The sequence below is a fragment of the Phocoena phocoena genome, chromosome 19 (genome assembly GCF_963924675.1).
Source record: "Phocoena phocoena chromosome 19, mPhoPho1.1, whole genome shotgun sequence".
Classification (NCBI taxonomy): domain Eukaryota; kingdom Metazoa; phylum Chordata; class Mammalia; order Artiodactyla; family Phocoenidae; genus Phocoena; species Phocoena phocoena.
This window is the reverse complement of record NC_089237.1, coordinates 24,883,094-24,909,719: the sequence shown is the minus strand read 5'-3', so window position 1 is coordinate 24,909,719 and position 26,626 is coordinate 24,883,094. Positions and strand designations below refer to the sequence as shown.

Here is a 26,626-nt window from a genome sequence, read left to right as displayed (position 1 = left end):
AACCACTGCGCCACCAGGGAAGCCCTAGATTTCATTGTTTTTAATTTCATTAGGTGGCTGCTAAGGAGCTCATATTAAGAACAGAAATGTCATTTCTGACATTTTCAGGTTTACTTGTGCTTGTGTTAATAGAAGTATTATCTTAATTTTTTAAGCTACTTTCTCAAATTGTGAATTGAGTTTAAATTAGTTTAAATAAAATTTAGTTACCATCTTGGCAGTGTATTTGAATAGCTCTTTGTCTCACCTGCACTCTTATTTCAAACCTATTGTTGCCTTAATGGAGAAAATGCTATTTATAGGAGTTTACTGAGCTATTAAACGAAGGTTTATCTTGTTTTTCAGGAGCACGAGAAACAGACTACCCCGCAGGAGAAGAGCTTTCAGAATCCGGACAAGTAGACAAAGCATCTTTATGTGGAAGCATGACAAGCAATAGCTCAGCAGAGACAGACAGCCTGTTGGGAGGCATCACGGTGGTTGGTTGTTCTACAGAAGGTGTGACAGCAGCTGCCACTTCCCCTAGTACCAACGGAACATCTCCAGTGATAGAAAAACCACCAGGTATGTCTCTCCTCCTTAGATACCATCTGTATAGAGTCTGAGCCTGTCCCAGATGCCTCATTATGGACTAAACTTAGACCTTAAAGTAACAAGGATGAAAGAGCTTGAAAGAAGATCCAGTGATGAATGTTAAATGAAATCAAGAATCCTCAGTCTTATTATATAGTGTGGAGGGAAAGGGAGTAGCGGGGTGGAATTCTATAGAGGGGGTTTGTGTGTGTGGAAATTATTGGAAGAAAAGCTCAAACTTAGGATCGTTAGCATGTTTTATTTATTTTGTAGAAAAGGAAACAGAAAATAGTGAGGTTGATGAAAATGTTCCAACAGCAGAAGAAGCAACTGAAGCTACAGAAGGCAATGCAGGGTCAGCTGAAGATACCGTGGATATCTCCCAAACTGGCGTGTACACAGAGCATGTTTTTACAGATCCTTTGGGAGTTCAAATCCCAGAAGACCTCTCACCAGTATATCAGTCAAGGTATACAAACAGGTTAACAATTTAGGGAACGAGATAAGTGCACACATAAAAGGAACCAAAATGATCTCAAGCAGTCAAAATATTCCTACTATTTGACATTGTTGTGGTAGATTTAGATGTTATTACTTATTCCAACTATGTCTTCATCTTTTCCTTCCATTGCATTCTCTCTAGACACATTTTTTCCCCCATTTGTTCTCTGTTCCTTCCAACTTAAAAAAATCTTGCTTATAAGGTATATTAGTCAAAATCTTCCCAGTCGTTTTCTCTTTTGGTATGATTTTTTGTTAATTGTTGTACTCACTGTCTTCTACTCTGTTAATAACTTTCTGCCATTTTAATCCCTTCTCCTACTCTCACACCCACTTTGTCAGTGAAATTGGCCATTTAAATTTAAATTTCCCATGTGGGTTTCAATGACCCTTTTTTTTTTTTTTTTTTTTTTCTGTGGTCCACGGGCCTCTCACTGCTGTAGCCTCTCCCGTTGCGGAGCACAGGCTCCGGACACGCAGGCTCAGTGGCCGTGGCTCATGGGCCCAGCCGCTCCACGACACGCGGGATCCTCCCGGACCGGGGCACGAACCCGTGTCCCCTGCATCGGCAGGCGGACTCTCAACCACTGTGCCACCAGGGAAGCCCAGAAAACAATTTGTTTTAGACTCTTCCTTTGAAAATAAGGCCCATTTAGCAAATTCTTTAATTTTCTTTCTTGCCTTCTCTAGGCCTTATAGAAAGCTGATGGGAGTCTATCAAAACTGGAGTCTTTTTACAATTTAATATTCTTCCTCTTAGTGAATAGAGCAACCAGGTGTCTCTTAACATTTAATTGTTAATTTAAGAATAAAGTTATCTTTTTGGACTTACTGATTTGTTTGTCTGTTTTGAATTTGATATCCCAGTTATGCTTTTGTTTTTTTTTTTACTAAATGTCCTCTGACAGTCCAAAGAATGAAGGTTTTGGGGTAGAATACAAGCATGTTTCAGCTTATTAAATTATTTTAGCAAATTCTTTATAATTCTCCCTCATGTGTGTGTGTGTATGTGTGTGGTTTTTTTTTTTTTTTATGTGTGTGGTTTTTAAACAAACTATCTCTCCTCTTTCTCTCCCCACAAAAGAAACTCATAAAATTCAAAATAACTGTAAGGGAGAACCTTAACTATAGTCTGGATATTCACTGTTATATTTCATCACCGTGTCTTAACTCAGTTCTCTGTACCTTGAGCTTCCTAGTATCTTAATGTTACTTCTGGAACAATTGCTGAAATATATGTATTTATATTTCTTTCATTTCTTTCTTATCTCTCCCTCCCCCCTGCACCTCATTGCCTTGCCTCTCTTCCTTCCTTCCTTCTCCACTTTCTCCCTCCCTCCCTCCCTCCCTCTGTCTCTCTTCTTCTCTTTCTTTTCTTTCTTTCTTTCTCTCTCTCTCTCTCTCTCTCTCTCTCTCTTTTTGAAATGTTTAATATAAGCATTTAACTTTGGCTTTACTGGAATTTAGTGTTCGATTATTTGATTTTTTTTTTAAACTGTAAACTAAAATATAGAAATGATCAATCCCTGAAAACTATAGCTAAACATATTCAGATTTTTTTCCTTTGTCTCACCTTTTCCAGTAATGACTCAGATGCATATAAAGATCAAATATCAGTATTACAAAATGAACAAGACCTGATGAGAGAGGAAGCCCAGAAAATGAGTAGCCTTTTACCAACTATGTGGCTTGGAGCTCAGAATGGCTGGTAGGTACCAACTCTTTTAATATTAGAAATCTTTAGTCTTTCATTTTTGCTTTTGAAATCAGAAAATAACTAAAATGTGGTACATACAAATACAAACACAAAGTGCTTATTAAAGCAAAGAATTTTATATACGCACAATTTTGAGGTTATGTTGCAACTACCTCATAAACTGGACTTTGACTTGCATTGATTCTGAATGGTAAACCATATGTTTGTCACAGGATGTTCCTTTTATATAACATTCTTGGAAAAAGAGGTAAATAAAACTTTAAAATCTGGGTGATCTAGAAATGGGAGATCCTGAACAACAAAAGGTTTATATAAGCTAGAGTGTGTTCGGGGAATATCAAGGATTAAACAATCTCTTTGGCTTCAGGAGGGCCCAGTTGTAAACATAACTTCTAGGAAAACCAGGACAAATCAGAGTCTGAAAGCTTAGGAGATGATAACAAACATTATAGGACTTTGTAGTAGTGTGGGGAGTCTTACAAACTTGTGCTTTTCCTAAGGTTAAACAGGATCACTAGTACATCTTTTCCATAAAGGTCTCATACTACAAAATGAAGGTTTGGCACACTTTTTCTTTGAAGGGTCACATGAGAAATATGTTAGGTTTCGTGGCCATATGATCTTTGTAGCAACTTCTCAACTATGCTGTTGTGGTGCAAAAGCAGCCGCTGCATTGAGGTGAACCGGTGTGGCTGTGTTCCAATCACAATAAAACTTACGAACACTGAATTTCACATGTCTCGTATGTCATGAAATACTCTCCTTTTGATTTTTTTCCAACCATTTGAAAATGTAAAGACCATTTTTAGTTTGCATAGTGTACTAAGACAGGTAGATGGCTAGATTTGGCCTATGGGCCTTAGTTTGCCACTCCCTGATGTAAACCACTCTGTCATCAGAAAGCTCAGTGTAGTGGAAAAGTAAGATTATTGTTTTTAAAAGGTTTCTAGCCAAGGATTCTGAAGTATGGGGTAACCTGAGACTAACTAACCAGGCGTCAGTTCTGGCTTTTCATTCTTTGTATGTTTCTGTTTGCTTAAGCAGCTTATTTCTCTGCTTTAGGCCAACGCTTACTCTCATTATTGTTTTTTCCTAAAATTTTTATGTTACTCTTCTTTCCTTCTGAAAGAACTTTGTGTTCATTATTAGATATAAACAACTACTTGATGTTCCCTATGCCTTACCAGTCTTGATTTTGTTCTTGCAGTTTGTATGTCCATTCATCTGTAGCCCAGTGGAGGAAATGTCTCCATTCTATTAAACTTAAAGATTCGATTCTCAGTATTGTGTAAGTTTTATTTTAGAAATTCTTCCATTCAAAAATATGTATTTTGGTATAAACTAGATTCTAAGACTATTAAAGGTAACATGTGCTTCATGACTAAATCAGTATCCATATTTTTTTGTAACCCTCTTTATGAGTGAGATTGAAACTCTTAACTAGGAAGTAAACCAGAGAACTTTAAGTATAAGAGAAAACTTGCCAGGTTGATTCCTCACCATACTGAGAGTTCTTTAGTACTTTGGGGGAGAAAACCAATTAAACCCCATTAATTTATATTTGTTTTAGAGTATTCTTTATACTTTGTGAATATGTTGATTGGGGCATTGATTTACTAGTCCTTTTCTGTATGTTGACTACTATCAAAAGTCAGTTTGTCTGTTAGGTCCACAGAGCTGACTCTGTTAGTTCTACTTGGGGTGTGTGTCTCTGGTCTGTGGACCTTTTGTTGGTAGTCTGTGATGGGAGGAGGAACCTTGGGCTAGAAAGTGAAACAACTGAGTCACCACACATGCTTTTTATTTAGTTGAGCTGACACTTTCATAGCAAGACTTTCTCAGTGAAGAAAAGAATGATGTTCATTTAGGTTCTCGTGTAAGCTCCTAATACATCACAGACTGGTCTTCTGGGAAACTCTGAACTAGCTTGGTAGCATGCAGTGTCTTCCATATTCCCAGATGGAGAGTTCTAAAATCCCCATTCCTGTTTGCAGACATGTGAAAGGAATTGTGTTAGTGGCCCTGGCTGATGGTACCCTTGCAATCTTTCACAGAGGAGTTGGTGAGTTGTTAAGAATATATAACGTGTGTGCTAATTTGTTGCTTTGCAAGAGCATTTTCAAGCAGATTGGCTTCTTATGTTTTAAAGAAATCATACTTAATAGGAGAAAGAATAAAGGTTTAAACTGAATACTAACCGTGTATGACATCAGTGAGTATGTGAGTTCTTGCCTGCAGACATACGTTAATAGTATACCTTGGTGAAAACCTGTTTACCGTAATGAGAACATAGTCCTCGTGGTCCTCTTATATAACGTGCAATGGAGGTATTTGTTTTTCACTCATATAGGAGAAATTTAGTGAGAGGATGTGTTTTCTTTTGCCCAGTATTTTAAAAATAATTTGCAACCACTTACATTTGGAATGTTTTTAAAAAGAATTTCTAATTGGGTAAGGTTTAATCATTTTCATGTTACGTTCTTTATATTCTTCCCCTTTAAACCAGTGTTTCTACCATCTGCACACAGAAGGGTGGTGGTGTCAGAAAACTGCCTTGAGTGAATTAAATTAAGGGAATTGAGCGTGTAACTCCTCGGTACATGTATCAAACAAAAGTGATATTTCATTTCCTACCTACTAGAATGGTAGATCAGGGAAATATCATGAAAACGTAGATCCACTAAATTCAGATTTTCACAAGGCTTTTCCCAAAGTCTCATGTCCTTTGGGGCCTCAAGAAATGTGAGGTAGATGATACGCAGGTGCTAGAGGTTGCTGGTTAATGACTCCATAACAAAAAGAGAGGCCTCCGTTTTACCTTGTTCAGGCCCTTTTATAGACTATCTGAGTTTAATCCTCACAGCAACTTAAGAAGAAAATTCTATTGTCATCCTCACTTTATAGATGAGGAAACTGAGGCACAGAGTATTTTAGTCACTTGTTCATGGTCACTCAACTAGTGAGTAGAAGAACCTAGAAAAAATGGAATAATAAATATTTTGGTAAACTGAATCCAAAATTATATTGAACAAGATAAACAAAATACATTTACTAAGGATACATGTAAAGTCCTACATTTGGGGTCAGACAAGTAGATGGAGGAGATATGTCTGAAGAGTGATGTCAAACTCAATACGAGTTAACGTCCTAAGCCTCATAGAAATTAGAGTCCAGAGCAGGGCCGGTGATAATCCTTCTCCACTCTAGCAGATCAACATTAAACGGATCTGGACAAAGCGGAGTTAGGATGAAGGTTCTGTGAACTGTGGTGTGCTTGGTTGTGAAAGGAGAAGACAGGGCAGTAGCAATGAAGTGGGACTGGATTTATTCTGTGTTTCCATGAGGCAAAGCTATAGATTAACGAGTGGTTACATACAAGAAGGCAGGCAGACTTTAGCTAGGTATGGGGAATATTTTTAAGACAATTATAGCTTTCTTACAATGGAACAGCTGCTTTGTGAGGTAGTATGTTTTCTTTCACTGAAATTGTTCAAGCAAAGCAAGCTTACAGCGGTTGGTTCTCATTTGTATGTATTTCTGTCATCACTAAAATTATAGTGTGCATAATTCCTAAAGTGTTAGCAGTGCATTGCCCTTGACTTCTACCCAAGAAGATATATCAAAATGCAAGTGAGGGAGAGCAGTATCATCCCCAAAATAACCTTAAATCCATTCTAATTCTTAAAGTATTATTATAAACAGGTAACTTATAACTGATTTATCACATCACTGCTGTTGAGAGCATGGGGGTCCAGGTACTGGGTGACAGGTTGAACCATATGACCTTTGAGGTCTCTTCCAACTTTGCAGTTTGTAGAACAAAAGAACTCAATCTCTGTAAATATACACTGAATACATGGTATCCGGGGGATGCTTCATCAATAAATTTAATTACACACCCAAATAGAATGTTTCTTGAATTAAAATTGAGTAAAAGGTAGTGTGCATAAACTAATCACCTGTTTCTTATTTTGAAGACGGGCAGTGGGATTTGTCAAACTATCACTTGTTAGATCTTGGACGACCTCACCATTCCATCCGATGCATGACTGTGGTACATGACAAAGTTTGGTGTGGCTATAGGAACAAAATTTATGTGGTTCAGCCAAAGGCCATGAAAATAGAGGCAAGTTAACCCATGTTTTCTGTACTTAACTGAATTTGTATTACCTGAAGACCCTAAGGCTTAATTATTTTCTTCTTTAGAAATTGTTATCTGAATCTGCGTGTTTTGGGGTACTCCGGTGATAGTTTGGATGAATTCTCAGCTTTCTGTGTTACTTTACTTCTCCTTCTGCTTTTGACTATGAGTAGGGGAAGTGGTTTTTTAAAAAGGAAGGAAGATTCACACGTGAATGACTAAATGTGTGTCTGAGTATACGTAGATGCATACATGTATTATTTGAATACATGGTTCTTGAAATGTTTAGTTATATAGAGGTGGTCTGAGAGCAGGACCCTCAAGTCTCCCCCACTACTCAGTGTGTATCCAGGCAAATCCGTATATGTGTCACAGACTGAGGAATAATATTGCAGTGGGAATTTGTTGTAAAAACAAAAACCTCTTAGCATTAGCATTGTTTTCTTAAAGTTTTGCCACAATACATAAATTTATTCTAATTGTTTAAGAAAAGAAAAACAGTAGGAAATTTTTAAGATGAAAGTTCTGTCCCAAATCCTCTTCCCAACCCTAGAAGTTCCATTTGGCATTTATGTTTTAGATGTATTCCTTACATGCGGATATCTATACACACACATACAGCATTGTAAGTTCCTTTTTGTTTAATTATAAACAGGATCTTATTTTGTGTATTGCTCTGTAACGATACAAAATCCTGAGGTTAAATTCAATCTTTTTGTTGAATGCTGTTACATAGAATGGATGTGTCAGCATTGCTTTCATAAGTTGATATCCTACACAGTGCTGAAATCCAACATCCTTTAGTCCTTCTTCATTTTGTTTTGCAGTCTAGGATAATAGCAATTGTGTATATAAGAGTAACATATTTAGGCTCCTCTTTTAATACATAGTCTGCCAAATTATTGTGCAAATTTGCACAGTTTTTAAACACGAACTCCTACATAATAAAAGTAACATTGTGATTGAACAATCTTTTCTAGAAATCATTTGATGCACACCCCAGGAAGGAGAGCCAAGTGCGGCAGCTTGCCTGGGTGGGTGATGGCGTGTGGGTCTCCATTCGTTTGGATTCCACACTCCGTCTCTATCATGCACACACTTATCAACATCTGCAGGATGTGGACATTGAGCCTTATGTAAGCAAAATGCTAGGTAAGCTTCTAAAGCATTTTATCTTTGTCAGTCAAAGAAAATGGTTTATTTTTAAATGGTCTCAAATGCTGGGTTGAACCAATGAGTAAGTTGCCTCAGGAATAGTGAGCTCTTATCACTGAAAGTGTCAGGCAAATGCTCCATCTACCCTGTGGTTCTTGACAGAAACTTGGGATCATTTCTGACTCCTCTCTTGTTCCCCACATCTAACCCATCAGCAGGAACTGTCAAGTCTTCCCCCAGAATATCTTAAATCAGTTACGTCTCTTGTTTTGTTTTGACCACGCCATGCAGCTTTCGGGATCTTTGTTCCCCAACCAGATATTGAACCCAGGCCCTGGCAATGAAACTGCCGAGTCCTAACCACTGGACGACCAGGGAATTCCCTTCAATTAGTTACATCTTTATATCTACCACTATTCCCACAGGCCAGGTCACCATTCTTTCCTCCCCAGACGACTATGAGCCTCTTAACTGGTCTTCCTATCTCCACTCCAGTCAGCTTTCTGCATAGTAACCAGTGTGCAGATATCACTGAGACATACCTCCACTTATGTAATGCCAGCCACTTTCAGAATATTCTTGTCTTTAGGTGAGATGACATTTTGTGACATTATCAGAAGAACTTAAATGGTCTGGACCTCTCTCCTTGCTCACTCTGTTCTGCCCACACTGACCTAAACTCAACAAGTTCTTTCCCATTTCAAGGCCCTCACATGTGCTGTATCCTCTGTCTGAGAAGTTTTTCTTAGTCCCTTTTTACTTGGCTTTCAGGGCATATCTTATGTGTCACATCCAGAAGAGACCTGTCCTGATCTCCCAGTTTTATTTAGGACCTCTTTTTCTTCATGGGCTTATTTATCATTACTGTGGTTGTACCAGTATCATACATACTGTCTCCCTCCCCCACAGAACTTAATCTTCATGAAGGGCAGGGACTATCTTTGGTTTGTTCCTTGCAGTATCCTTAGCATCCCAGTCCAGTGCTGTATGACTATTGGGGTTGTCACAAATGATTTCTTTATGAAGAGAGGTTGAACTGCATCAGTGTTTTTTAACTTTTTTAGAGTCGTCGCCCTCAGGAAACCTGATGTGCCCTCTCCCTTGAATCAGCCATATATACTCATAGACATAAACTCATTTCAGGAATATACTTTGCCCATAAGTTAAAGATCTCTAGCTTAGACTATTTAAGGTTCCTTCTAACACTGTGATTCTATGATCATACTCTCATTTCTAGTAAGTAGAACTTACGAGTAACTAGATGCTGTTTGTCTTAAATGTATTATCTGTTTAATAATTTTGCCTCTCAAATCCCTGAAAATAAGATCAGTTTAAAAATTCCCTTGAAATAAAAAAGTGCATTTATTCTTCTAAATTACATGCATATGGTATCCTAAAATTTCTAAACTACTTTAGACTCAAATATATAAACAAGGAAAGAATATAGGTTTTGTTAGCAAAGATTGTTTCTTACCTGTGAAAAGAAAATTAAGGCAAGCAAGAACTCTCTCCGTTTATGAAATGGAAGGACATTTAATTTCCCCAATCTAGTAAACTGTTTTTGTTGAGGTTTTTTTGTTTTGTTTTGTGTTTTGGTTTGTTTGGTTTGGTTTTGCAGCTCCTTAAGTAAATCCTGTATCATATTTCCTGATCCACAGCATCTTCCTTCTGAATGATAATGTAATGCCAGCCGCTGTTAGAGTTTTCTTTTTCCATTAACCGTGAATTGTCAGATAGATGATAAAGCCAAATGAGCGTTTGCCTTGATTGACGTGCACCTTCTTCAGGAGACATCCAACTAGCTCTGGTCACATTTCCTCTCTGCTATATTAGTCCAGCTACTCTTAGGGACTTGGAACCTAAAACATCATCTGCTCTAGTTTTTCAATAAAATGTCTTCTCTCCCATCATACAGGTACTGGAAAACTGGGCTTCTCTTTTGTGAGGATCACAGCTCTTATGGTGTCTTGCAATCGTTTGTGGGTAGGGACAGGAAACGGTGTCATTATCTCCATCCCATTGACAGAAAGTAAGTACGTTTTTAGGTGACTGTCACAGGAGAGTTGTGGGGAACAGCCTTGTCTGGAATTCAGGTAGAAGGAATTGTTTAGTTATTGGCAAATCTGTGGTAATTCAGAAAGTCAGACTGATGGCAGAGATCTAACTATTGTTCCTTCACTCTTTCTATGAAATTTATAGACTCTAGCAAGTATATCAGGACCAATATTTACAGTTAAAAGTTTTTCATTGTGAGAAACTTTCTCATTTCAGGAATCATGGTCCTGTTTCATCTCAAATAATGGTTGATGTCCATTTTTTCTTCCAGCTTTATTGTACTAGTATCCAGAAACACTACCTAACTATCTAATATCCTAGTTTTCCATATCTCTGTGGCAGTTAGTTTAGGATATTCCATTTGGCTTAAGAGTTGTGGGAGAAGTTTCTTAGGAGGTCAGCAAATCCTTCCTGACATTGGAGACAAGACATTTACCTCTGTTTGAAAAGAGTGTGAACAATGTGTACACTGTTTGTTTTTATATTTGCTTCATCATTATTATTTTTGTGAACAAAATGTGCGTTGTATGTTTTTCATATTATGTTCCATTACATTGATCATTCATTAAATAAGTGTTTTTGTGTTGCAAAATTCATGGGCAGGGAATGATTTGGGAAAAAAAAGTGCCATAAGTCCATAAAATAAAAGTCAATAAATAAACACCTCAGAATTTTCAGGGGAAAGGAGGAGGACTGGATGGTGGTATATCTGAAGCCTTTAAAGAACCTAAATTCTTTTTTTTTTTTTTTTGGCCACACCGCAAGGCTTGTGGGATTTTAGTTCCCCAGCCAGGCAGAGAACCCGTGCCCCTGGCAGTGGAAGCAAGGAGCCCTAACCACTGGATCACCAATTTAAAGAACCTAAATTCTTCATCCCAGCTGTATTTTCTACAACTACTTATAAATCTACATGTTTAGATCACTTCTTATATCTTAAGAGATTCCAGGATCCCCAGAGTTCATTTCAGTTCTTTACAGACCAGAGTTCCATTTTAGCATAGTTACTTGCACGGGATTTCTTAAAGAAAAGGGGGAAATATTAGCGTTTAGAAAATGTTCCCCAGTAAGTTCTCATTCACTTAAATTGCTTTATAATTAAGAAAAGCAAAATCACAGTAAATAAATTGTCCTTTTTGAGCAGAGATATTCTTTAGAGGCTTTGGTAAGAACTTTGTGTGTTTCTTGGTATTATACCAAGTTGGATTTTGTTAATTTAGTTAGGAGTTTTGAGCTCCTGAGTTGCCAGATAGAAGACGCTGAGAGTGGCATCTCATAGTAATCCTTCTCCTCCCTGTCATGCACCTCTCCATGTCCCCTTTCCTCCTTTCTCACTTTAGCCGTAATCCTCCACCAGGGACGTTTACTGGGGCTGAGGGGTAAGTGCAGATCCTGAACCACACTCTTCTTTCTGGCTTCTCATGGCCACCGTGAGGCCGTTCTCACGTCTCTCGATACCCTCTTGAATGTTCCTAAATGTCATCCACTTGCAGTCACTGCATTGCAGCAGGTGTTGTTTTGTTTTTTTTCAATGTCTGTTACGTGGCCACCAAGCTACTGCTCAGCAGCTCTAGTCTGTTTGTCATCTTCTGTTGCAGCTGCCCTTTCTTTCAGACTTTGTTTTCCCTCCAATAAAAACACGAAACATCTCTGAACACTGTCATTAATCTACATTGTTTACTCCTGTTACCAGTCATGTTTCTTTCATTTACTTACTGGTCCATGGAATGGGGATGTTTTGTGAGTCTGGTCATTCTAAAATAATTCAGCAAACCATCAGTCTGGTGTAGATAAAAGCTACTCTATTGTACTGGATGGATCCTTTTAAGCACAACTTTTTACTACCCCTCAAGGGAGAGAGATATTCTTACCACAAGGGAGAAAAAAATCAAAAGATAAACTATAAAAATTCTGCTAAAAAATATACCTATTTACTTTAAGCTATATAACCAGTTAGTTTTCTAAAATGAGGATTAAAAAACAAAACAGACATACCTAAGAAATCTTTTCTTTTATTAACTAAAATGATTTTTTTTAATTAATAGATGTGTTTAAAAAGTAAACTTAGCCATTGCCAGACTGGCAAAATCCCCTACTCCATTTACTGAGAAACTTAAAAATAACTAGCATGCTGTATATCTTTTTTTTTTTTTCCCCAGCTTGGTCTTGAGTTGGCATTGCTGCCCTTGTTTTATCTCAACTGGCTGTAGCTTTTAGATAATATCATAAGGATTAACCAGTAATCTCTTGCATCATGACTGTTTTCTAGGGGAAAATATTTGGTGTTTGGTTTTCTGTTGCAGCAAATAAAACCTCAGGAGCATCAGGAAATCGTCCTGGAAGTGTCATCCGTGTATATGGTGATGAAAACAGTGATAAAGTGACACCAGGGACGTTTATACCCTATTGTTCAATGGCACATGCACAGCTTTGCTTCCACGGGCACAGGGATGCTGTGAAATTCTTTGTGGCAGTCCCAGGTGAGTTAGATTGTTCTATTGAGAAGTTGTATGTCCAATTGACTGTTGAGCAATGTGCATTTGAACTGCACTGATCCACTTACACACAGATTTTTTTCAGTAGTGAACACTACACTACTACATGATCCATGGTCGGTTGAGTCTTTGGATGCAGACAGTGGACACAGAGGAACCATGAATATGGAGGGCTGACTATTAATTTCACTCAGATTTTTGACTGCGCAGAGGGTCAGTGCCCCAACCCCTGCATTATTCAAGGGCCAACTGTAATTGTCTGTCCCTTGGTTCCTCTACCTAGTCTAATACTAAGTACTGAAATGAGGGGTAACTCCAGTATAACGCATGAAATGTTCTATAACGGAGGTACGAATAAAGTGCTATAGAGATACTTGATAGAAGCTGTTTTGGAATCTCTCCTCTACCCCAAAAGCAAACTTGATTTTAGACTTCTTTACTTTTGAAGAGCAATGGTATTATTTTGTCACTGCAGAATGCCGAAAATGGTTTTGGCCTCATAAAGGAGATTTCTAGAAAGAAGTCCCCATCATCAAGGCTATATCCAGGAAGAGATGGAAAATGTGCTCCGATACCTTTAGCGCTATGCCAAGAAGCAGCAGGAGTCGGGGGTTCTGGGCCTTTCCCACTTGCCCTGCTTAACCTCTGACACTCATTTCTTTATTTCCTCAGTGGATGTGATTAATATCTGCTCTGCCAACCTCATTTGTTGTAAAGATTAATGAAAGGGCTTTGGGAACTATAAAGCACCATCCAGATGAAAGGTGGCAGTGATGACGTCCAGTGAAAAATGTTCTGTCCCTTGAGAATACTAAAGTGATGTTATTGATCATCTGTAAGCAGGACCTATGGTTTGGATTTTTTTTCCCTGTAAGAGGCAAGTTTAGGAGTTAGACAAAGTTCAAATCTGGCTTTGCCACACCAACTGTGTGATGTTGGACATGGTGGTATCTCAGTGTATTAGTCAGGGTTCTGCCGAGGAACAGAACTAATAGGGTGTGCGTTCGTGTGTGTGTGTGTGTGTGTGTGTGTGTGTGTGTGTGTGTGTGTATGAGAGCGAGCGAGCAAGTGCAAAGAGGGGGAGGGAGGGAGAGAGAGATTGATTTAATTTAAGGAATTGGTTCATGTGATTATGGGGGCTGGCAATTCTGAAATCTGCAGAGAAGGCTGGCAGGCTGGAGGCCTAGGAAAGAGCTGATGTTTGCAGCTCAAGTGTAAAGGCAGCCCGGAGGCAGAATTCCCTTTTCCTTGAGGGACCTCTCTTTTTCTCTTAAGGCCTTCAGCTGATTGGCCCACCCACATTATGGAGAGCAATCTGCTTTATTCAAAGTCCACTGATTTAAATGTTCATTATTTCTAAAAAATACCTTCACAGCAGTATCTAGACTAGAGTTTGAGCAAATGTCTCGGCACCAGAGCCAAGACATTTGACACATAAAATTAGCCACTATAATTTTTCCCAAGGATGTTCCAAAGATTAAATGATTAAATGTATGTAGTATAGGGTTGGCACATGGTACCCTAACCAATTATTCAGTATTCTTAACAACATGGTAATGAACTTCTTGAAATGTACATGTATATTTTTGTATAGTTATTTCCTCAGAATAAACTTATAGAAAATGGAATTTTTTTTTTAATTTATTTTTTGGCTGCGTTGGGTCTTAGTTGTGGCACGTGGGATCTTTCGTTGTGGCTCATGGGCTCTTGTTGCAATGCACAGGCTTCTCTGTAGTTGTGGCATGTGGGCTCTCTGGTTGTGGCATGCAGGCTGCAGGTTGTGTGGGCTCTGTATTTGTGGCACAGGGGCTTCAGAGCATGTAGGCTCTGTAGTTGTGGCGTGCGGGCTCAGTAGTTGTGGCACATGGGCACATGCCCTGCGGCATGTGGGATCTTAGTTCCCCGACCAGGGATCGAACCAGCGTCCACTGGACCACCAGGGAAGTTCCTTTTCTTGCTTTTTTAAAAAAAAATAATAATAATAATGCCATAGAGTCCCCTTTGAGTCTCCTTTATATTTCTCTAATCCCCTTCTCTTCCTTCTTTCCTGTCCATCTATAACCACTATCCTGAAGTTGAAATTTATCCTTCTGCCCATGTTTTTGTATTTTTACTACATTGGAACATATCTATAAACAATATATAGTATTTTTTGTATTTTTAAGTCTTATGTTACATATATATTATTCTGCAAATTATTTCTCATTTTTGAGATTTGTTAATATTTATGCATAAAAATCTAGTTCGTTCATTTAACTGTGGTATTCTAATATCTGAATAAATATGCTACCTTTTATCCATTCTCCTATAGATCAACTTCTAGGCTTTTTCTCTGTTTTCCCTCCACTATTAAAAAACAGTACTGCAGTAGACCTTCTTGTGCATATGGGAGAGACTTTTCTGTTGGGTATAAATCTGGAAGTGGAATTGGCAACATTGTTGTTTGTTGGCCAGTTGGCCCTAAGGATTAAACCATTCAGGATGGCCTTAATATCATACCACTGTGCTCTTGCTTCTGTGGCAAAACTAACTAGTCTGCTAACAGAAGTTGTCTCTAGCAGGCTGGATTTCTTCTAGAGTATAATTGAATAACGCATGAATGCGGCACTGTGAAAATAAATCAAACTGTCCTATTCATGTCCAACATAAATTGTTTATAAAGTGTTTCACATCATGGGACTCTGTCCTGTTATCACCTAAAGGCGTGGTCTGTGTAGTTCGACCAAAGGACAGCAGACCTGGCAAGAAAAAATACCCCACACTCATAGAGGTTATAGTGTCAATGATATTTCAAGGTTTCTCTCTATCATTTCATGCTTAAAGATTCTACATTAGAACTTAAATGTTAGAACAAATTACACATTACCCAGTAATTTTATTTGCATAATCTAAATTAAAAATAAGATGTACTTTTCTTAAACATGAGGAAACCATGGATTTGAAATCAATTCAAATATTAATTATGAATATCCAAATTCATAAGGCTTAAGTTGAAGACTTTTCTGTCTCTTACGTAAACACACATGTACCCTTCCAGGGGAGAGATCTTTCCACTACCCCTCAGATAAAACAATGTATATTATAATAGTCTGAAGCCGGCAGCTAAGACCAGCCGAGCCACATACAGATTTCATACTGGATTCTGGACCTACTTCTGTTTTAGTACAAAATAGCTTTACTTGGATTTCAAACTGGGCTTCCATGACCTTTATAGATGTTTTCTGATCGTGCAGAGGCTTCTAACATCCCTAGTACTTTGGCTGTATTAGAATGTACTTACCTTGTTCAGCTTTCTGAAAATATTCAGAAAAAATGAGTCTCTCCCACCCCAATCCTTGACAGGTAATATTCACTTCTGTTCCTGTATAAATAGGTCAAGTCATCAGCCCACAAAGTGGCAGCAGTGGCACAGATCTAACGGTTGACAGAGCAGGGCCATCTGCGCAGGAGCCTGGCAGCCAGACACCCTTGAAGTCTATGCTTGTCATCAGTGGAGGAGAGGGCTACATTGACTTCCGAATGGGTAGGTCATTGCTTCTGGGGCTTTGTTTCCACTGTTCTGTGATGTGGATTTTCACCCACAGTAAGCAAGAAACTCAGATATGTGATTTCTAAGAGGTTTTCTTTGAACTCTTTACTTGGAAAATGATTTTATATTTCTTTTTTTCCTACTTTCATGATTTTGTTTTCCTTTTTATACCAAGGTGTGTTTATTTGAAGGAGCATTAGAAAACAGCAGGGTTTGGTCGTATGTTGAGGTATATGTGAAGAGCATATGGAGTCAGAAGGCCTTGGGGAAATCATTCAACCTCCCAGGACCTCAGTTTCCTCACCTGCAAAGTGGAGAAATAAAAATACTTCATAAAGTGTTGTTTGTAACCAAATTCATTTCATTTGTTCATTTTCTCACCTTGTAAACAATAATTAGCTACTGTGTACCTGTTAGCCTTGAGCATGAGATACAAAAACAAATCAGACAAAGTCTCCCTGCAGTAAGTTACAGAACAATACAGCGATAGAAACATGTTAATAAATTACAGTGTTACAGATGCTCTGATGGGGAGTAGTCAGTTTTTCCTAGGGGTAGGGGAAGAAGGAAGTCAAGAAATGATGCTTGAGATGACTCAGTACTGAAGAGCATGAGTCTGAAGAATTGGGGTGGGGATGGTATGGGGAAGGCTGGGGAGACTGGCATTCCAAGGTAAGAGATAGCTTGACCAAGGCTTAGAAATGTGAAACCACCTTAGTTGAAGAAAAACTACTTAAAAATGACACTGGAACATGGAGTAGAAGCAAATATAAATTTGACCAGAGATAAATCTAGAAATGGAGGGAGGGGCTGGATTATGGAAGGCCTTTATATACCTAATTAAGGAGTTTGCACTTTAAAGCAAAGGAAAATTATTGGAGGGCTTTAAATAGAAGAGCAATATGATTATATGTGTGTGTAAATGGATTGGAGGTGTAAGACTAGAGGTAGGGAATGGGTTAGGGAAAAATAAATGAGTAAGGTAGAAATGGTAGGAGTAGACTAGCACTGTGATGGGGAATTGGTAACTGACAGAACGTGAAGGAAGAGGTAGTGATCCATTTACTTAGAGTTAATGACTATCAGAACAGAAGCAGCAGATCTGGAGGGAGTGGAATGAGGAGTTCTGTGTTGGACATGTTGACCTTGGAGTGCATGGAAGTTGGGAGTTATCTAGGTGGAAGATGTCCACCGGGCTTTTGGGTATAAGGGTTTCATATCTCAGGAGGGAGGAATATGAGGACTACTGACACGCAGTGGTACTAAAAGTCACTCACAAGGGTTGATGAGTTCACCCAAGGAGAGTATGTAGGGGCCAGAAGACAAGGTTCTAGGATAGAGCCCTGCTTTAATACTGCGCTTAAAGAATCATGAGAGCTTATGAAGGGATCTCAGAAGGAATGGCCAGAGAGGTTTCAAAGAAAACACTTGTGGAAGTGTAGTGCTTTGTAATCTGTAAAGCACTGTGATGTAAATTTATTTATTTGCTATAAATAAAAGAAACTTTTGGACTGGCCTAAAATCACAATGATTGAAAAAGTTTCTAAATGTAAGGCCTTAGAAAATATAATGTTGTAGACTGGTGACTAATACTTCAGTTTTAATTCTGTTAATAAAAAAGAATATAAAATTTAGGGTCATATAAATGACAGTGTGCCACATGTAATTAGTATAAACTAAAATTTCTGATGCAGAAGGCTTGTTGACACATTTTTGAGGCAGGGCTTTTAATGTTAAGGTTAGGAATGGTGATGTCAGTAGGAATGGAGTCACTTCCAAGTGCACTGACTGTTGGCGCAGAATTCCTTTATAGAGAGAGATGGCCTTCACTCGGCTGGGTGATTTGGAACTTTTTCTTCGATTGCAGCATGGTAGCCTGAGCCATACTAAAGAGTATGTCCGTAAAATCTTTATGTGGTCTGTTCGTTGCCACTAAAAATTGCTTAACCAGGTTTGTCAGTGTCTCTAGGTAATCCAGCCTGAAAAGCAGAATTTGTCTTAAAGCATAGGTTGATTTTAATAGTAAGTATACTTTTTTAAAATTGAATTTGATCTTTTTTTTGTTCCATTTCCTTTTTCGTATCCTGTAACATTTTAACTATGAGAAATTGATCTCAGTAGTCTTTTTCAGAAGTTAGGCAGCGAAGGTCGTGACGCATGGCATTTCTTTCACTGTGTTCTCTGAAATGGGCGTCAGACGAGTTTTATGCATGCTGCTCATGGACTAACCATGAGTCTGATGTGCATCAGCCTGTATCTTCAAAATGCGTAACCGGAGTCTCCGTTTCATCCACCAGGTGATGAAGGTGGAGAATCAGAGCTTCTTGGAGAGGATCTTCCACTCGAACCTTCTGTCGCCAAAGCGGAAAGGAGTCACTTGATAGTGTGGCAAGTGACGTATGGTAGTGAGTGAACCCATAGGAAACAGGTGGCGACGGGGAAGCCATCTCTTCTGCATGGTTTATTTTCCCTTTTTCCCTTTATTTAATGCTCTCTTTGTGAAATAAGTTTCACCACATAATGTATGAGCATTTTTTTTCTGTTAACTATGCTATAAAATCTGTCCTACTGTAACAATACAGGAACTAGCTGTTTTACTGCACCAGTGTTACAGGCAATTTCAGTATATTATGAACAAATCAAAGAATGTTTACTTTCTGCAAACTGGTGAATTTTAGAAAGCAATCCAGCTGTGGTTTACTCTGCCACAGCTAATGTCACTTACTTCATTTGATGGGGTCACTTTTTAGCTATCACTCATAATGAAATTAATGGAAACACTTGATAACTGAAACTGTACCATTAAGTACAATAGTAAGGTTTTCCCCAATGTATTATAAAATTGACACAAACTAATATCAGGTAGATTATCAGGATTTATCTAAATGTCCCGAGAGGGCTAAAAGCTAACTGTAAATTACTTTAACTTTCACTTTCAAATCTGACAAATCTTGTTTATATGGTATATAAAACTTTGTTTTCATCAGATTTTGCGGGGGGGGGATTTTATATTAAAGAAATTAAGACTACACTATTTAAATAAAAGTTTCTTGTTTCTGACTTATTAGAGCTCTAAAGTTTATGAGGCCTGCTTCTCTGAATAGTCTGGGTGTTTTTGTTTGCTTGTTTTTGAGACTAGTCTCACTCATTTTCATACTGACATGTTTGAAAGGTTTATTATTTCTAAGGCTTAGAAGATACACTTCAGCAATGGGAGGATTTTTTTTTAAGGAAATTGTGTTTTGGATTTCTTGTATCAATGGATGATGGTGGTTGGATGAGTTTTTTTCCGTGTAAAAAATTCACTTGTTTACCAGTTGTTCTTGGACTACTCTTATCAGTTAGTAAGAGTAAAGCTGTAGTGGTGATGGAGTATGGCCTAATGAACTGAACGAGAGATTTAATTAGAAACGGTATTTTCCCTTGTTCTGTATAAAAGTACACAACTGCCAGTACTTGATATTCTGTATGTAAATGGTATTTAAGCTTTTGTGCCCTTTTGAGATTAAAATGCCATCCTCAATGAAGAAGACTTTGAAGGAGAAGAAGACAAAATAGCATAAAGTAAAAGTTGACATTACAACCTTTTCACTCCAATGCCCATTTAAAAAATACAGTCCGGGTATAATTGATTTTCTTGTTTAATAAGTTTTTAAAAACCATTATGCTGCAGTTTTTTTCCCTCTCAGACTTCTTGAAAATTTATGATTTATCATTCTTAATCCATTACTTTAAGCAAAACTAAATATAAGTTTAAGCACTGTCTTAAAATATGAGGTTATTGGACAAAGGCCCCCCAGTCATCGGAAGGACTGCTTCAGGAAAAGGAAACAACAGAAGTCTCAGATTGTCTAAGCATCCTTAAGGACCAATGACTTTTTTTCTGAACTGTAATGGAAAGATATTTGTAAAAAGTACTACCAGTGTCTTTTAAGCATATAGATGATTAGGCTAGATTATAAAGTACACAGGATTTAATGCGTCAGAGGAGGCCTTTGGATCCATTTGGCCACAGGTGTCTATAAGCACATTATGTACACAGTACAATTGTGGCCACTTTAGATGGCTAGGAGAAAAAAAACTTTTGGTAAAAGCTGTATTAAAAGGATAATTTTTTTACTTGAGCTACTTAGTCACTTTTTTCAGGGCACCAAAACTTAGGTCACTTTTCTATAGCTTATAAGCTATGTTTTTATTTTATTTTATTTTATTTTATAAATCTGAGCCACTGTTGGCAATACCTTAAAAAAAAAACCCCACATTATTAAATATTTTGGAGGAATGTTGTATAAATTCACAAAAAAGAGACACCAAAGTGTTTGGGAGTGTTAATCCCAAGAAGTAAACATCCCAGAATCAGACCCCAGGTACTGTTTGATCTTTTACATGTTTCTATGACTGACTGTAATTTAGGAAATCAGGAGTTAAAGATGAAAAATGCAAACATGTTACAATGGTTGTTTATTGCTCTTTCTAAGCTTACCGGCTTTAACTTAAGGAATATAGGTGTGTGTAGTTAATTTTATCTAAAATTGTCAGATATCTGTGGCCCTGTTTAACTTCAGGGACTAGAGAGTACAAAAATGTCTGTAAAATTTGTTTTAAGAGCTTGTCTTTATGTTTGTAATTTCAGTTAAATATTTTTTGCAGATTGCTTTACTTGCACCTTTTCCCCCAACAATAGGCTTATTATATTCTTGTAGCGTTCACTTTGGTCAAGGTGGTAGCCTTAGGAAGAAAATGCCAAAATGTAAGCTTCTTGTAAGCAGCGAGTGGTTGGTGTAATTGCCTGTAGCTACCACATCAGTGGTAAAGAAGAGGCTTGAGTACCTCAGGTTGGTCTCTCCATGTAAAAAAAAAATTACCCCTGTTGGAAGAAATAAGGAATACCTGAGAATTTTCTCATTCTGTTATGTTTGGGTTATGTGTGATGTTGAACCATGTGAAATTTCCGATGTTCAAACATGGCTGATTTACAAAAATGACAGTATCATATACATCAACGTAGTACCCACTGCTCAATGCAGGTTCAAATCCCTATAAGGCAAAGGGATAATATTCTTTAGGAACTCAGTTTTGAGTGTTTTTTTCTAACTTGTGTGGATCTAAATTTTAAAAATAGGAATGAATATCTTAATAGCTGCAGCTTGTTGAGACTGTAAAACATTTTGAGTACAAAATATGCAGCACATAACTTTTCACATGAAGCGTGTTTGCATAGAAAAGGTTAAGATATATTCTCTCAGTTTCTGTGTTGTTCATTTCTTGTAAAGGTCTTCCTGCGTGTGAGAATGGACTCTTTAACATAGGTTGCCTTAGTGACAAAACAAAGCAAAACAATTGTCTCATAATACTAACTGTCCTAAAGAACGTGTGTCTTGCCAATGCTGTGGAACTGAATATTTATTTCCTTGTGAGTATTATGACCATTACCAAAGGATTCAACCAGATTTAGGGCTCTTCTTAATTGATCACGTTGAGAAAGGGACTCGTTTTGGTCCCAGTTTGTACTAAGGGAAGAGAAGAGAAGAGAAGAGAAGAGAGAATTAAATGTGGAAATCATAAATGCTTTTCTAACAGGGTTATGCTATTTTGTAACACTAAATGTCTTTTCTTTTCTTTTAAAAAAATTAAGTTTTTATTATTAATTTTGTCATACACTTCTCAACACTTGAATATATTTTAGCCATTTTATGGTCTGAATTTGTTTTTTGTCCAGGACATTTTATTCAGAATTTTACTTGCCTCTATAATCTTAAAAATGGGTTCTAGAGGGTCCCACTTGCTGTTTCTTTAGAGGCTGATGCTTCATTTCTGTGAGCAAAAAGCTCATTTAGCAATGTAGTTATTTCAGTATTTATTTCTATTATGGAATCCCTGGGGTTCAGAATGTAACTTTGTACATGAAATATATATAAATATGTATATGAAACACGTATGAGGAGTGTGTTTTGTTTTGTTTTTGCCTTTCCTAGGGGTCTGACCTTGATTTATATTTGAAAGTCCAATAATCATCTCCCATCAAACATGTCATTTCCAAGGGTCAGGACTGTCGCCATTTGGCACGGGCTGAGGGTGAGCAGTGAGCAGTACATGAAGAACATGTTTGCTTGGCTCACGTGTTTAGGTGACATATGAATAATAGACAATAGGGCTTTCTGGAAACGTGGGCGAGCTGAGTAACAAGCCACACATGATACCAAGGCATACCATTTGCCCGACTACTCAGTAATAAGAGGCAGGCTGGGGCTTCCCTGGTGGCGCAGTGGTTGAGAGTCTGCCTGCCGATGCAGGGGACACGGGTTCGTGCCCCGGTCGGCGAAGATCCCACATGCCGCGGAGCGGCTGCACCCGTGAGCTATGGCCGCTGAGCCTGCGCGTCCGGAGCCTGTTGCCCCGCAACGGGAGAGGCCACAACAGTGAGAGGCCCGAGTACCGCAAAAAAAAAAAGAGGCAGGCTGTAATGTAGATGTTAATAATATGGTGTGCTTATTGTGACCCATTTGCTTGGGAGAGACTCTGGAAGGAAGGATGATTATAAAACTAATCATGTGGTAGCCCAGTGTGAATCCGTATTCAGTACAGTGGTATTTAGTCTAATGTCATGCGCTTTGCTTACAAGATTGTGGGGTTCTGACATGACAGTAGAAGTAGTCCTGATTGGCACGTGATAGGACAGTTCACTAGATGAAGGCACAGCCATCTCTCCAGTGAGGTTGGATGCTCTAGAATATAATGAATAGCCTGTCTCATTCCTACTTTACAGGACCTAACCTAACTGCCCCTTAGTCCTTTGGGGCCTGCCAAGTCACTGTTTTGGAAGTTTGTTTTTTTTTTTTTTTGTTTTTTGTTTTTTGTTTTGCGGTACGCGGGCCTCTCACTGTTGTGGCCTCTCCCGTTGCGGAGCACAGGCTCCGGACGCGCAGGCCCAGCGGCCACAGCTCACGGGCCCAGCCGCTCTGCAGCATGTGGGATCCTCCTAGACGGGGGCACGAACCCGCGTCCCCTGCATCCCCCTGCATCAGCAGGTGGACTCCCAACCACTGCGCCACCAGGGAAGCCCTGGAAGCTTTTTTTGAGCCTCATTTAATCATGTTCCTGATTCAGCCAGTCGCTAGTGAGAGACTACAGTAGCAGCGCAGGACAGCAAACTTTCATATTAATTTTATTGAGGGAACAGGACAGGAGCCCTGTAGTCTTACCTGGAACTGTAGCCCTCAGTCCCACCCAGTGGTGAGACTCTCTTTCAAAACTTAGTGGAGGGCTTCCCACCCACAGCTCCGGGTGGGCAGCAACTTCACAGAAAAGCTGCAGTTCTCAACCAGGCCAGGAGAGGGAGGTGTGGCCAAAATCACCCAGGAGCTAGTTCCAGAATGAAATTATTTCCTTCTTCCTCTCACCTCAGGAGTATCAGGTTCTACAAGTGTGTTTGGTAAAACAGTTACCCTGGTGATTCTGATCCTTCTGTTGGGAATAGCTGCTTAAGAGGAACTCAAGCAGCCCAGCTGGATTCACAAACATCTGTTTTCCAGGAGCACAAAGCTTCTTCATTCTTAGCCATTTATTACCAGCACATGGTGACCTGCTAGCAGGTTCACCCCAGACTCAACCCAGTGCTCTTTCCTTTTTGATTTATGGATAATTGAAGTTTAGGGTACTTTGAACTTAACTGCTCCATTAAAAGCTTAAAGGGAATAGTTCATCTCCATTCATTTGGTAAGGCTATTTTTTTTTTTTTTTGGTAAGGCTATTTTTTTCATAGAAAAAACTATAACCTTTTAGTTCTTATGACTAGCTTGCATATGCATAACATCTAATAATTTCCTCAAGGTGTTTACTCCATAAATTCACAGGTGATCCACAGAGCCACCCTTTGGAGTATATTATTGTCCTCAGGTGAACCAGAGGCCTAGCCACAGGAGGGGCCTTGCCCATTGGTAAACAGGTCTAGCTGAGATAAGTGAAGTCCCAGGGTCCTCACACAATCAGAGGTATAACCAGACTAACTCCACACTAGAGGCTACTGCAAGTGTGTTGGGAAAAGTATTAGATCTCAGATCAGGAGACTTGGGGTTAAGTCCTGGGTCTGCTGTTCCCTAATTTTGCGACCCTTCACTAGTCACTTAACTATTCCGTTTCCTTACTGTAAAAGGAGAGTAACATCCCAAAGGGTTCTCGTGATGGCTTAATGAAGCAATGGTGTGATGGCAGTCGGCACATCACCTACCCCCACTAGGCACTCAACACCTGGCTTTGGCAGGTGGTCACTACGTATCAGGTGTGTGAAGATGAGTAAGACACCTTCAAGGAGATTAGGGTAAGAGGAAAGTAGGCACGAAAATGGTAAAGTGGAGTCAAGTATTAGGGCCATTCGTTGAGGCATTAGCTGAAAAATGATACTGGTATGGTGTCTGCTTGGCTATTTTGTAATGTGGTAAAAACAAGGGGAAAACTGTCTTCAGTCCTTATGTAGTACAGAATATTCTTATTTCCAGTCTTTTTGTCAGTGTTCTAGACCTTGGCTGTCCTAAAGGGACTGTGTTAGGAAACAGTTACCTCAGGTCTATTGGACCTTTCAGGGAACGCCTTTCTCTCTTGCCCCGACACTCCCCAATTGAAGGGAAAGAAGTGTTCCATGAAAATTAAACACAGGAGGAGATCCATATTCTCTTTTTCATCTAAGAGTGCATCTCATTCCTGTGCAGGCACACCGAGGGACATGTTGAAACATGAAAACAGTGGTGAGCTTGACATTTTTAGATGCCATCAGAACGTGTTTTTTCAATATCTGTTTTTCATAATGCTTTATGACAAGAATTAAACTCCTAGTCACTGCATATAAACAGGTAGAAAGAAGACACACAGGACTAAATAAAATATGAACGTCTGATGCACAACAGGGTGTGGTGTGGTGGCAAGGAGGATTATATGCTTTCTACATGATTAAGAAGCTTATGGGACTTCCCTGGTGGTCCAGCGGTGAAAGACTTCACGGTCCCAATGCAGGGGGCCCGGGTTTGATCCCTGGTCGGGGAACTAGATCCGCGTGCCACAACTAAGAGCCCACGTGCCGAAACTAAGAGCCTGCATGCCGCAACTAAAAGGTCCCGAGTGCTGCAACTAAGACTTGGTGCAGCCAAATAAATAAACAAATAAAGATTTTTTTAAAAACTAAGAGGCTTAGCATTACTCCGCCCAAGGAAGATCACAAACCCTCATCTGTTAAGATTTTTGCAGGCCATCTCAGGTACAGAAATCCCCAAAGAGAGTGGAGCAGCCTTTCAAAAACTTGAATTTTGTTTCCTCAGGAGTATTGTAGTAATGATCTATCATTCAAAGGACTGTTGGAAAGATTAAATGAGTTAATGTACTACTCAACAGTAAACAAACACTGTGTCCTTTCCCCACTGAGGCCTCAATTTCTTTTCCTATTGTCCTTTCTCATTAAACTTACTTTTCTTTACCTTTGGCTAGCCCAAAGTGACAAATCCTGGAGTGAATTTTCAGCTGCTGGCCTTTTGCTGTATTTTGGCCCATTGTGCTTCTGTGGAAACAGGCCTTCATTCTGTAGGAAATCTACATTTCTATCTTGGAGAGTTTGCCTGGGGCTGTAAATAAGGAACTGGGAGCAAAAGTTTGGCATGTTCTTCACCAGAAAAGACTCCGATATTGATTCTAAGAGGCATCTCAAACATCCTCCCTGGAGGAGCCTGGCTGGAGATAAGCGGAAACTGGGCAGATGCCTCAAGGCAGACCTTGGCTGATTTAGAGACCCAGTCCTGGGCTTTTACCCAATCGAGGGTTTATCAGACTGTTCTGCCTCGTATTATGTCCATGTTTCTGGGGCGCCAAGGTGACAGCCCTTTCTTTGAAAGACCACTATGGTGTGGTATGATGGGAGCCAGAAAACATCTCAAAAGCCGAACCTTCATAAAGAACCAAAGGTTCTAGCCTTTCCCTGCTACTGATCCATCAAAAGTCATCGCTCTCTCTTGGACCCTCAGCTTTCCTTATCTGTAAAAGTTGGGACTTGGCTCAGATGAGCTCTAAGGCTTCTTCTAGGGTGATATTCTTTGAGGCTGGGTCATCTGTGCCATGTGCAGTTTGAGTTGTGTGGACTAACAGCCTTCATGCCCAGCCAGACCCTTAATGGAATTCGCGTAGCCTACACCACTCAGTAAAACCAACTGCTTTGATGCACCAGTTTGTCTCTGTGCACCGGTGTGTCCCTGAGGCATCAAAGTATCACTCCCATGAATGGAAGGAATATGTCTTATTAAGAAGAGAGACACTTGAGTTCTATGGGTCCTGAGCTTCCCTTGGGCGTCCATTTTTCCCTTCCTGAACCTGGGAACAGGTCTCCAAAAGTCTACTTTAGAATGTCAGCTGAGCCTTCAGAGAGCTTCTCCCTAGGGCCCTTTTGTGGCATCACTTGGGGAAAAAAGAGAAAGCCTGAGAAGTGA

General features: G+C 39.2%; 1 protein-coding gene across 4 annotated transcripts in view; it reads left to right on the top strand.

The window, feature by feature from the left end:
• Window positions 1-18,576, top strand: part of SPAG9 (sperm associated antigen 9) — a 133,677-nt gene extending 115,101 nt beyond the window's left edge. For 3 of the 4 annotated variants that reach the window (XM_065897310.1, XM_065897309.1, XM_065897308.1), the window contains 11 exons: window positions 346-564; window positions 847-1,042; window positions 2,657-2,782; window positions 3,999-4,079; window positions 4,786-4,853; window positions 6,769-6,917; window positions 7,913-8,084; window positions 10,003-10,116; window positions 12,443-12,619; window positions 16,008-16,157; window positions 18,461-18,576. In XM_065897310.1, the coding sequence (XP_065753382.1) occupies window positions 346-564; window positions 847-1,042; window positions 2,657-2,782; window positions 3,999-4,079; window positions 4,786-4,853; window positions 6,769-6,917; window positions 7,913-8,084; window positions 10,003-10,116; window positions 12,443-12,619; window positions 16,008-16,157; window positions 18,461-18,576 (1,568 nt within the window). Of the gene's footprint in view, window positions 1-345; window positions 565-846; window positions 1,043-2,656; window positions 2,783-3,998; window positions 4,080-4,785; window positions 4,854-6,768; window positions 6,918-7,912; window positions 8,085-10,002; window positions 10,117-11,479; window positions 11,519-12,442; window positions 12,620-16,007; window positions 16,158-18,460 lie in introns of all 4 variants that reach the window. The other variant, XM_065897311.1, reaches the window with a different exon arrangement.
• Window positions 18,577-26,626: the final 8,050 nt, after the last annotated feature.